Consider the following 11,792-nt stretch of genomic DNA (forward strand, 5'->3'; position numbering starts at 1 on the left):
ACTGTAACTAATTTAACCGAAGTAGTTATCTCTTTCACCTTTTTCATTTTAGGTGGCTCGTGAGGCCCATTTTACAGGGAAAAGTTATTTGGACTTCAACTTTGAAAAAATACCCAGTCTCACAGACAAGTTCTACGCAGGCCTTGGCTTCAGAACGAGTCAGACCAATGGACTCCTGCTCCATTACCACCAAAATAACGTAGGCTGCCTTACAGCTAGTCCTCTCCAGCATATTGCTTGTATTGTGAAGGTTATATAATATGCCTTAGTCTATGTTTACCAGTGCACTAAGAATGCTGTTAAACCCTTCTATATGTGAAAATGTTTCTTTACCAGGAAAAGGAAAAAGACATTGATAACTTTCAGTGTAATGTAATGTAACAAAACTTGTTATTTTGGATTGTTTCACTTCCAAACAACAGAAATGGATATACAAAGTTGGTTTTCTGAACAAAGAAACAAAAACATGCATCAGAGAGTAACTTTACTTTATTAGGCACTAATCTGAACAATGTGATATTCTGGTTATTATTAAACTATATATAAACTATATATACTATATATATATATATATATATATATATATATATATATATATATATATATCATGTGTTTTCATGTTTAGAACCTTACATTCTAATTAGTATGATGATGAATTAGTGCTAAATATATAGTTAAATATACTTTATGGCTAAATATACTTAGCATTCTGCCTGGTATTAAATATATTTAAAATTAAAGTATTTATTTAGATGCTACATGTTTGTTACCTTTCCACAGACTGGTGTGTGTCAGCTTCTTTTGGACAAAGGCAATGTGGTAGTGAGGGCTGGCAATAAAGAGGTCCGAACCCTGAGGACGTACAATGATGACAGCAGCCACTATGTGGCCTTTTATAACAATGAAAATGGGTAAAAACACACACTGATTCTAATAAATATCAACACTATGTGCAGTTTTTATTGTCAAAATATACAGCCCCCAGCCACATTATTATGCAGGTGTCCATTCGGGTAATCATGCGGCTGCTGTATTGTCCATAAAATACTGGTGCTAAAGAAATTGTAGCTTGGACAATGCCACATAAACAGGTCCAAAGATGTCACTGGTGTCAGTTGCGGTGGTTGAAGTATTTCAGAAATCTCCTATGAAATTTTACACAGAACAGGCTGTAGAATCAAATGTGGGCTGTATCTTTATAGCGGCAGTGAGATCAGGTCGTAGCATGTTTATTGAATGTTTTTGGGCATATTAGTTTTTAAGTTGTTTGTTCTTATTTATTAAATGCCTCTGATTGGCTGTGTCTGGTTGTGTTTTTACCTGTGTCTGTAGGCTGCGTGTGTATGTGGATGATGTACTGGAGTCAAGCGCTAACATCAATGTTAGTATCAGCAGCAGTAGGAATGTGCTTTCAGAAGACGTTTACCTTGGTGGCATTCCCACACCAATCGGTATCTCCAACCTCACCGGCTGCCTTAGCAACTTCTTCATCCACGGGTGAGATACAGAGGAGAGACATGACTGGGAAACTGGGATATTACAAAGTAGCCTTAAGCGAACGGATTGGCCAAATGGCATGATGGGATTAATAATATTAATTAATAATATATAAGACGCCATTCTTCATATATTTTCAGAGAATAAACAAAATACATAATTTAACCGATATATTACCAATTTAGCATATGACTGCAAACCTTATAGAGCCCACTAGGAAAATATAAAAGAAATATTTATAAAATGAGTTATGTGTTGCCCTCAGCTCAACATTTGTTCAGCCATCAGCTCTGGAAATGCCTCTTGTTTTGGACATGATGTCAGCCAATGAGAATGTTAATGTCCCTATGGAGTGTCCTGCTGCTAAGAAGCCACAGCAGATACTGGCCTTACCTCCACGCCACAAAACCCCCAAGGTACAACACGATTGAAGGCTGTTTTGTCTTAATAGTAAACTGCAGGTATTCAGCCATAGACATGTTCAATTATTAATTGTAGCCTAACTCTCTCTCTCTCTCTCTCTGTTTTTAGCTGAAGAAGCCTGTCACATCAAGGAGTCGCTCTGCCCGTGGATCCTGCAAGGGGGAAAGTTCCATCCAGGAGCCCAACGCCTACCACTTTAGTGGCTCCTCCAACAGCTACATACGTTTCAATACAGTGCCGCAATCCTTCAGCAAAATGTGCGTGTTCCACCTACTGCTCCATCTGCCACTCCTGGCCTGTACTAAATGACACCCTGTCAGCACCTTGGTATCATCATTGTCATATTAGGAAATCCATGATTTCACAGATTTATCTTTGAGAGAAAGGGATAGTTTTGAAGATCAACATCATGTGGTAAACAAAAAATGCCCAGAAACCAGTTTATTTTTCTCTTAGGAATTTCATTCTCCGTAGATCCTCTGAAAAGGGGGATCTTTAAGCTGAAGCTGGAATATGACAGATTTTACAGGCGAGCTAGCACTCCACACACTTAATTAACTGGCATAACACTGACCGCTTTAACAAAATACCCAACAGAAACTTGAATTGTGTCACATTGGCTGCAGTTGGAGGTGCTGAGTGCAGTTGTAATTTAACAGTAGACCGTCATGTTAATGCTATTGTGCGCTAAGTGCTAGTTTGCTTGTAACTTATGGATCTTATTTGTATTTCAACTAATAAATGACCTCACACCTCAAAGGCTCCAGAGGATCCACTATGAAATGCACACAGGAACATATAAGGTTTGGAATTTGTGTGTGTGTGAGAGAGAGAGAGAGAGAGAGAGAGAGAGAAAAAGAGAGAGAGAGAAAGAAAGAGATAGAGAGAGAAAAAGAGAGAGAGAGAAAGAAAGAAAGATATATATATAGAGAGAAAGAAAGATAGAGAGAGAGAGAGAGAGAAAGATAGCGAGAGAGAAAAAGAGAAAGATAGAGACAGAAAAAGAGAGAGAGAGAAAGAAAGAAAAATAGAGAGAGAGAAAGAAAGATAGAGAGAAAGACAGAGAGAGAAAGAAATATAGAGAGAGAGAGAGATATTTCCTACTATATTACAGGTGATTTCCAAAGGTCCATAGATGGAAGAGTGTTCAAGGCTGATAGGTTTCATGACGTTCTGATCAAAGATAAAGACTTACTGGGGAGACAAGCACCATACCTTCTAAAACACTCTTATCAACTGTATCATTTTCAACACCAGAATAGAGAAATGAGAAAGTTGGGACTATGAAGCCGTTAGGCCTCTTTCTTAGCTCATATGAACCAAAACAAAGACTAACTTTCATCTGTCTGTTCTCGCAGGCCGCACGTCGCTATGGAACTGCGCATGAATTCGTCTAGTGGCCTCATCTTCCATGCAGCAGCAGAGAAAAGCCGGGCAGCCATGACCCTCTCTGTGTCTGAGGGACGCCTTAATCTGCAGCTGAACGGAGGGAAGAGAAAAACCAACATCGTAAGCCGCACCAAGTATGATGACGGGCTCTGGCACATGGTGAGTTTGATGCTGCTAAGAATGGGGTCATTAGGAGACAATAGGGGACGTATTCAGCTCGTAAGTTGCAAACACTTGGCAACCCTTGGTCATATCTCATGTTTTATTGGTTTTTGATGTGTAAAGTAAACACATCCTCGGTGACAGTTATTTTGAAATGCATCCTCTTCATACATGAACTCAGAAAAACGAAGCAGCAAAATATTACTAACTTCTGGCTTTGTTTTATGTTTTCTGGGGTTTTAAACATCAGCGCCATCACTTTAGGAAAGGAACTGCTGTTCTAACCTGCTTTTCTAAGCTGTTGATCTCTTCGTCCAGGTGTTTGTGAAGATAGAGAGGGACAGGGCCAGTCTCACAGTGGACGGCATTGATGTAAAGAATGGTAAGGTGTCTTTCTCTGGAGGGAAAAGTGCACTGAATGGTCCTGTCTATATCGGTGGCCTTCCTCCTGACCACAGAACAGCATCGGTAAATCCACAAATCAGCACAACACATTTGCAGCAGTTCTGATTAACCCCCCCTGTCTTAACAGTGACATTCTGCCTCGTATCCCTGCCTTTCCCTTTACCTCTCTCTCTCTTTCTGCCTCTTCCTCCCTCGACGTGTCGCTGTCTCTTTCTCTCTTACTCCTTTCTCTCACTCCCTAGCTGGGTTTTGTGGGCTGTATCAGGGGAGTGAAGCTGAATGAGGTTCTGCTGAGTCCGTCTCTCAGTGTGGGAGTGGTGCCATGTTACCGGGAGCCGCTACAGCCTGGGGTTTATTTCTCCGCTCAGGGAGGACAAATCGCTATCGGTGAGCTGCCTACAACATCACTGACCCTGACATTCATTTCCCTACATATTTTCTCTTTATTAAAAGTTCACTAGGCGGCACGGTGGCACAGCAGGTAGTGTAACAGTCACACAGCTCCAGGGGCCTGGAGGTTGTGGGTTCAATACCCTCTCCGGGTGACTGTCTGTGAGGAGTTGGTGTGTTCTCACCGTGTCTGCGTGGGTTTCCTCCGGGTGCTCCGGTTTCCTCCCACAGTCCAAAAACACATGTTGGTAGGTGGATTGGCGACTCAAAAGTGTCTGTAGGTGTGAATGTGTGTGTGTCTGTGTTGCCCTGTGAACCCTCCAGGGTGTATTCCCGCCTTGCGCCCAATGATTCCAGTTAGGCTCTGGACCCACCGCGACCCTGGATTGGATAAGCGCTTACAGATAATGAATGAATAAAAGTTCACTAAATGCTTTCATGATATTTAAAAAAAATGGTCATTCAAATATATTTAGTTCAAGTTTACACTCAAATCAAATTTGGTACACACAGTAAACGTGGCCTAAATTCATTGCTTTACTCTATAGATGAGTTGTACATTTAAAGGTGCAGTGTGTATAAGGGTGAGGTTGGAGATTGCCGCCATTTCCCAGCTGCCACTTAAGCATTAAAGCGTGAAAGGCACCCTTCAGAGCCAGTGTTTGGTTCGTCAGTTCTAGGCTTAACAAAGAAATTCATGTTTTGACAAATACGGGTGTGTGGGATTTTTTTTGTAGATGAGTCTCTTGTGCTGGGGCGGGACCTGGAGCTGGAGCTGGAGGTTCGTCCGGTGGAAGATTCTGGTCTCCTTCTCCATGCTGGAGTCAAGAAGGACCAGCAGCTCACTGTCTACCTCAACCAAGGAAAGGTAGGAATGGTGTGGTGGGGTGCATCTCCGCAGTCTGCTACGTGGATTGATTTCATATTCGGAACTGACAGTGTTGTCCTATGACCAGGTCACTGTGTTAGTGAACAGCGGCAGTGGAGAGTTCTCAGTCTCTTTAACACCAGAGGATTCGCTGTGTGACGGGGATTGGCACAGTATCTTCAGTAAGCCACATGCTTAGTAATAAGCACACACTCGTTTTATTATTCTGTCTGCATGGATTTTCTCCACTGAGCTGTTGCTGTACAAAAACAGAGTAAATACTACTCTACTCTGACATCATTTTAAATGTGTTTTGCTAGGGCTCCTATGTCAGTGCTTGCTTTGCACACATTAAAAAAAACAACCAGGATGTCTTCTGTTTGGTTTACAGTTGTGAAGAAGAGTAACGTCATCCAGTTGCGTGTGGATGCGGTGAGTGAACATGATGTGGGCCCCAAACAGAGCAGATTTAATGGGGCCAGTGAGACACTCTATCTAGGCAATGTGCCAGGTATGTTATTGCTTATTTTTACCTATTATTTTATTTGTTTGGGGGCAGGGGGCGGCACGGTGGTGCAGCAGGTAGTGTCACACAGCTCCAGGGACCTGGAGGTTGTGGGTTCGATTCCCGCTCCGGGTGACTGTCTGTGAGGAGTTGGTGTGTTCTCCCTGTGTCCGCGTGGGTTTCCTCCAGGTGCTCCAGTTTCCTCCCACAGTCCGAAATCACACGTTGGTAGGTGGATTGGAGACTCAAAAGTGTCCGTAGGTGTGAGTGAATATGTGTGTGTCTGTGTTGCCCTGTGAAGGACTGGCTTACCCTCCAGGGTGTATTCCCCCCCTTGCGCCCAATGATTCCAGGTAGGCTCTGGACCCACCGCGACCCTGAACTGGATAAGCGGTTACAGATAATGAATGAATGAATGTTTGGGGGTATTTTCCAGGCAATAGAGTTGAGAGTGGCATCTTCTGGGAATTTTCCACTGCATGTTTGGTTCTCTACTTCACACTTTTGATTTTCCATTTGGCAAATTGAGTTCCTGGACTAAACATGACATGTAAACATTGTAGGGCATGGTTTGGTCAGAGAGGGAATACTCTGGGGAAATCATGCTTCTGTTTAATATGAAGAAATAAACTGCCAAGTTAAATGGTCTGGGTTTTTTTTTAGCTGCCGTGGAGGTTCCTGGTTTGCCGGCATCTCTTCCTCCATTCCATGGCTGCGTGCGAAAGGCAGTGTTGAACAGCAGGCCAACAATGCTATCCAAACCGTTCTCCATTTCTGGAGCTGTGGGAACTCAGGGATGCCCTGCGATGTAGTCCAGACTGCACTACCCACAGTCCCCAGCCTACACATCCGACACACCAGTATGATTAAATCAACAGGTGGTGGGTTCACGTATGCCATAGCTAAATTAAACAGATATTTATGTTTTGTTAAAAATGTATATTTGTAAGACATCAATGTGGAGCTGTATTTTCTGTGAAGGCACTGTTTGAGGATTGCTACTGGAAGTGAACTAGTACTGTAAGCTCCGACTTGGTCACACTTCAGCAACGTTTTACTGGTATCTCTCAAATATTATTCCTCCCATTTTGAATTGGAACATTGTGGATCTGAAAAGTCTAAGCATACATTTGGGTTTTTGTTGTTCTGCAAAACTGAATGTAACAAAGTTTATAACACTGTAGAAAATAAAGAGCAGTCTCATGTTGTCACCTCAATTCCAACTCCCCATCGTAGGAACGGGACTCTGTGTCGTATTAAGAATGATCACCAGAGTTTTAAACTCAGATATAAACTCTATTTTGTCACGTTTGTAGTCAATTCCCTAATAAAATGTTCCTTGTTATAATCCGTATCCTGTGCCTTATATGAGATGAATCAGATGAAGAAGAATTTTATTGCATGACATCAGACTTACAAAACATACAAGCATACTTTTAGATCTGCACACTTCACTAAGAATAGAGAGCGCTGACTGGATTGAGAAGCTGATAATGGACTTGTTTTACTAATCCAAACTCATATCCTCATCATCGTCTTTCTTATCTTTGGCATCTCCAGAATCTTCCGTCTTTCCACTGCCTTCCATGGCCTTTGCAAAAGCCTCCACATCTGTAAATACAACATATTTTAAACTCTCAGAAACAAAGAAAATGATAGAATTGTGCTCACATCTAAATCAAAGCATGTTGTTGATGTGCTGAGAGTTACCTCCTTTGTTAGCGGCGTCCACTGCTTCAGAGGGAAGACCAAACTGGTTCATGAGAGGACCGAGCTGCCCTGATGCCAGTGCACTGCTGAACATACTCATTGCCTACACACAAAAACATCATGTTTATGTACAGGACTGTGTGTGTGTGTGTGCGCGCACGCGTGTGTTTGTTACCTGCTGGAACTGTGGGGAGGTGAGCGTGTTCTGAATCTCATCTGCGCTCTGTGGTAGGGATTCTCCCGTGGGCAGGTAAGGGAGTAGCCTCTGCTGCACCTCAGGATTGGCCAGAATTGGAGCCATAATATCAGGGGTCAGCACACTGGCCAGATCCACTGCAGAGAACAAAATACATCATTTCACACAACAATTAAACAAATCTTATTTCTAAAAAACACTAAAATATAAAGTGTCAAGTATCCAAACAAGATTAAGGGAATGCCAGGGGATGAATAAAGGCACTTTACAACATAAAATCAATCGAATATCCATCCCATTTCTGAGAGAAGTAATGTGGCTGGAGGAATACAACAAGCTGAGAAAGCACATGTTCTACTTGAAGCTGTAAAACCACAGAATCCACCATTCTCCCCAACTGTAACCTCACATTTAAAGGCGAAGGTTGAAGTCGCTCTTAAAACGTCACCTCAAAATACTTTAGATACCGATATTCCGTTTTTTTTTTTTTTAATAAAAGCTGTTTTAAAACCTATTCTATCTGAATCCACTGAGCCTCAAGGTTTTGGCGTCAATCTGAAAACTGGTGTTTTGCTCCCTCTACTGAAGAGAGAAATGTTGAGTAATTTGTTGATGGGCGAAATCAGCCGTGTATAGTCAGGAAAACAAGCACAGCTGTATCCCTCCAGGACTGCAATTAGACACCCTACAGTACTACAATTCGTATTTACAGTATCGTCTCTTACCTCCCTGGCCTCCCTCTGCAGCCATGGCTGGCACGTTCATGGTGGCGAGAATGCTCTGGAGGTCACTGAGCTGAATGGGCTGTGTGGGGCTCCCCACTCCAGCAGCCAGGGATGGGGTCTGGGCTGCTGGTGTTGTAGGGGTCAGGGTGGGGGACCCCGTGGAGGTTGCAGCAGGTGTCACTGGAGTAGTTGGTGCTTGGGTAGAGCTTAGTCGCGCAGTAGATCCAGAGGAAGGTGTGGCAGCTGCTGACTGGCTGCGGGAACTTCACAAAAGATTACAATCTAATTTAGAGCAAATTAACAGCACTGGGAGCAATTGATATTGCTATTATGTATTCAGACTGGTGATCCAAACTGCCAAGTGTACACGTTAGATACCAGTACAGTAAACATGGAGTAAATACGAACCTGGAAGTTGAACTGCTGCTGGCTGGACCACCACTTCCCAACAGACTGGCCAGCCCTGGGCCTGCAAGAGCACCAAGTCCACCTGCATATAATACATTAATAAATAAAACGACACACTCAAAGACACGTTTAAATCTTCCTGCGGTTTCTGAACATTTTACTCACCTAGCCCACCTAGTCCTGTCGGGCCAATCAGCTGCATGAGTTGATTATGACTCATGTTCCCCAAAAGGTTTTGCAGACCACCTTCTCCTAAGCAAAAACCACAACTAAGTAACTCTCTTCTGCACAAATTACTGTCATTGAGTTTAATGTAATATGACAAATGGGGGGGGGGGGGGACAAAGCTAAACAAAAGTCCTCAAAACACAGCAGCATTCTGTACTCACCACCCAGAGCAGACAGTTCATGTCCTCCACTACCCCCACTGCCAAGAGCACCTGGCATCGGTGGGTTATTCAGGTACTCATTCACTTTACGACAGTACTCGTCATCTTTGTCTGTTTTGGGCTCCTAAAACAAATGCAATATCATAGCAAAGCATGCATTTCAGAACTGAATAACCCCAGGCATTTGCAGTTGCTGCAGTACACAGGAACAGGAAAGAACACGATCAGTCATAAAATTAACCACGGCTCCTGATATCATCTCATTGAAAATGTTTATGATACGAACAAACAATAATATTCAATAAACTTATGTTGAACATTTAAACACTGTTTAAATGGAAATTAGCTATAAATTGTATAATTCCTTCATAACAAATTAAAACTACAAAAATAAGTAACTACAACTATGCTTTAACTCACCAAGTCTAGAAACATATGAATTATACTGAATGTCCCATTTTAAATTGTTATCTATAGGCACCAACCTGAGTGCCATTAAAACACATTGTTTCAGCTTACCTGCATCCAGAAGAACAGCCTTTTGGAACCTGCCTTGAACTTGAGCACATACACACGTCCAGTGGTGCACTGGTTCACTCTCTTAAACTCACAGTCATCAGGGAAAATAATCAAGTCCTGGAAAGGGAAGCAATTGTACTGGCATCAAACATTGATGAAGCAACATAGACTCCATTAGGAGTCTAGGCCAAGTCCTGAAAGCCCGGCGTTGCAGTGCTTAGCATTTTACCTGATCAATATCCAATTCAGTGTTTTAAAATATCTTTTAAAAATGAGACTGTGGACAGATTTAAGCAGAGATTTAAAACACAATCGGTGTAGTATGAATAACTTTAGTCATGACCACATTCTCAGCAAGTCTCTACTGCTACAAAGAAAAACAAAGCTTGTTATTCAGTTGGTGTATTTTTCTGGAGTGTGAAAATGTACTGACATCATCAACATTTCCAGTAGTTCTGTCCTTCCAGCAAAAATGGATGAGAGAGTCGTCTGTCTGCTGAATGTAGACGGTGCCTTTGCGCTTGTCTGGTGTCACCGTGCTGCCCTTTAGGGTCATTTTACCAGCCCTGAACTCCACCAAGTATTTGCTGGATGAGCTGCGTGAGCCCGACACCAGACTGGGAAAGAGCGCTCCTGATGACATTCTAACGTCCTTCAATGGATGCCTGCCAACAGAATACAGGGAAATGAACTGAAATCAATACAAGTTGCTAACACTGTTCCACTGAACTTTTGGATGAACAGAAGAACTGGGAACAGAAGGAATCTGAGACAAATGAATAAAAAAAGCCTACAGAATATGTCTCAATATATTTAAGCATACAAGAAACATATGGCAGCCAGCAAGCTATTTTTTTAAGAAGATAAAAATTTAAGTAGAGGTCAATTCATTATTAAAAGGAAAAGAATCTACGGTAAATAGTGTGACAACAAAATTAATTCCAGGACTTTTTCCCCAGCTTTCTTTCTTTAGTTGGACTATTCATTTTATGAGATCAATCAGAAATTCAGAGCAGTTTGACACGTAAATGGTGTACTGCTGACTTTTTAGTTACTGCAGTGATTATGGAAACCAGGGAGAACTTGATGCCAAAAACATATTCTATATACACACACACACACACACACACTATAGGCTGCTTTGGGGTTGAATAAAATGTTGATAATTATATGATGCGGTGGCAAAGCTGGTGAAATGTTTTCTGTAAGAACTTATCTCTCCTTTTTAGAGGAAATAAAATAGCAGCCGGTGAATATGACGCCAAATGTACACACATAGGAAATACCAATATATTCATTTTAGTCATATTTCAAAGCACTGCTAAACAAACAAAATAGCAGGAAGTCTAATAAAGCTGAATGGACTATTTTCTAAAGTAGTTTTAAATAATAGGCGCTTGTAAATTGTGGGAATTTGTTAGAGAAACAAATAATGACAAGGTTTTGCTTGAGAAATGTTATTTCTCTGATCTAAATCAGTCTGAACGATATGAACTAAATTTTCAAAACTTTGTAAACTTTCTCTCAAAACAGCGAATTCAGTAACACGAAGGTTCACCCACTGAGGACAAAAAGTGGTTAAAGCAGCTCTGATGTAAATGTGAATATAAAGGACAGTTGAGGACGGTGGAGGTGTGAAACCGAGAGCGCTGTTCTGTAGACCTCCACTGAGCCAAACACAAACAGTTAGCCAGTGGGTTACTCAGCAAGATTTCTAGACAGTGTCTGCTAGCTAGATAACCGGGGCCGTTTGTCTACAGACATACTCTCTTTAATGCGTTTTATGCCGAAATGCCGCACTATCCTTAGTCACCAGTCAAAAAGCAGCCGTTGAGTATATAAACACTAAATACCGCCCGGGTTTTTAAAGCCGTTAGCAGTTACTTCAATGCTAAAAGAAGCTAGCGGTGGCTAATAGCGGCTAAAGGGCTACATCTCCGATTCCCTGAACTCTCAAAGGTTTCTTACACACTTGTGGCATACATTAAACAGTTAAATACCAGTATACATGTGTACACACATCCACAGGCTATTTCTCACCTTTAAACGCGCTGTGTTCTTTTTTCACTCCTGAATTCTCTAAATAAAATGCTCCTCTGGTCGAGAGGGGGAAATGCTGCAGAACGGAGACCAAAAGGGGGCGGGATCTTGCGGAAGAACCTGCCAATCATTTTTTGCATCAGCCATTGAAAACCTGCTATTGGCC

General features: G+C 42.0%; 2 protein-coding genes across 4 annotated transcripts in view; one reads left to right on the top strand and one right to left on the bottom strand.

Annotated features, from left to right (window-relative positions):
• Nucleotides 1-6,876, top strand: part of lama5 (laminin, alpha 5) — an 82,632-nt gene extending 75,756 nt beyond the window's left edge. For both annotated transcript variants that reach the window (XM_066670310.1, XM_066670311.1), the window contains exons 68-79: nucleotides 53-199; nucleotides 781-911; nucleotides 1,333-1,497; nucleotides 1,763-1,913; nucleotides 2,029-2,177; nucleotides 3,279-3,468; nucleotides 3,790-3,939; nucleotides 4,119-4,263; nucleotides 5,004-5,134; nucleotides 5,223-5,316; nucleotides 5,526-5,645; nucleotides 6,303-6,876. In XM_066670310.1, coding sequence (XP_066526407.1) covers nucleotides 53-199; nucleotides 781-911; nucleotides 1,333-1,497; nucleotides 1,763-1,913; nucleotides 2,029-2,177; nucleotides 3,279-3,468; nucleotides 3,790-3,939; nucleotides 4,119-4,263; nucleotides 5,004-5,134; nucleotides 5,223-5,316; nucleotides 5,526-5,645; nucleotides 6,303-6,451 — 1,722 coding nt within the window. In that variant the 3' untranslated portion in view covers nucleotides 6,452-6,876. The remainder of the gene's footprint in view (nucleotides 1-52; nucleotides 200-780; nucleotides 912-1,332; nucleotides 1,498-1,762; nucleotides 1,914-2,028; nucleotides 2,178-3,278; nucleotides 3,469-3,789; nucleotides 3,940-4,118; nucleotides 4,264-5,003; nucleotides 5,135-5,222; nucleotides 5,317-5,525; nucleotides 5,646-6,302) is intronic.
• adrm1 (ADRM1 26S proteasome ubiquitin receptor) lies at nucleotides 6,866-11,739 on the bottom strand. Of its 2 annotated transcripts, none has more exons than XM_066670314.1 (10): nucleotides 11,627-11,739; nucleotides 10,020-10,251; nucleotides 9,587-9,703; nucleotides 9,068-9,191; nucleotides 8,844-8,927; nucleotides 8,679-8,760; nucleotides 8,271-8,533; nucleotides 7,525-7,682; nucleotides 7,350-7,452; nucleotides 6,866-7,250 (listed from the first exon to the last, which is right to left on the bottom strand). In XM_066670314.1, exons 2-10 carry the CDS (start codon nucleotides 10,227-10,229, stop codon nucleotides 7,147-7,149), a joined length of 1,245 nt encoding a protein of 414 aa, XP_066526411.1. In that variant the 5' UTR covers nucleotides 10,230-10,251; nucleotides 11,627-11,739; the 3' UTR covers nucleotides 6,866-7,146. The 2 variants fall into 2 exon arrangements, with proteins under 2 accessions (XP_066526411.1, XP_066526409.1); XM_066670312.1 differs by having other exon boundaries at nucleotides 8,844-8,930.
• Between the last annotated feature and the right edge of the window lie 53 nt (nucleotides 11,740-11,792).

The sequence above is a fragment of the Hoplias malabaricus genome, chromosome 5 (assembly GCF_029633855.1).
Source record: "Hoplias malabaricus isolate fHopMal1 chromosome 5, fHopMal1.hap1, whole genome shotgun sequence".
Lineage (NCBI taxonomy): Eukaryota > Metazoa > Chordata > Actinopteri > Characiformes > Erythrinidae > Hoplias > Hoplias malabaricus.

What these genes read in the sequence shown, in the direction of transcription:
- adrm1 (XM_066670312.1), bottom strand. Translation starts at nt 10,229, where the DNA reads ATGTCATCAGGAGCGCTCTTTCCCAGTCTGGTGTCGGGCTCACGCAGC. An exon ending in CTACTGGAAATGTTGATGAT is followed by an intron (nt 9,704 to 10,019) that starts GTCAGTACATTT and finishes TTCCCTTTCCAG; the next exon opens with GACTTGATTATTTTCCCTGA. An exon ending in GGCTGTTCTTCTGGATGCAG is followed by an intron (nt 9,192 to 9,586) that starts GTAAGCTGAAAC and finishes CATTTGTTTTAG; the next exon opens with GAGCCCAAAACAGACAAAGA.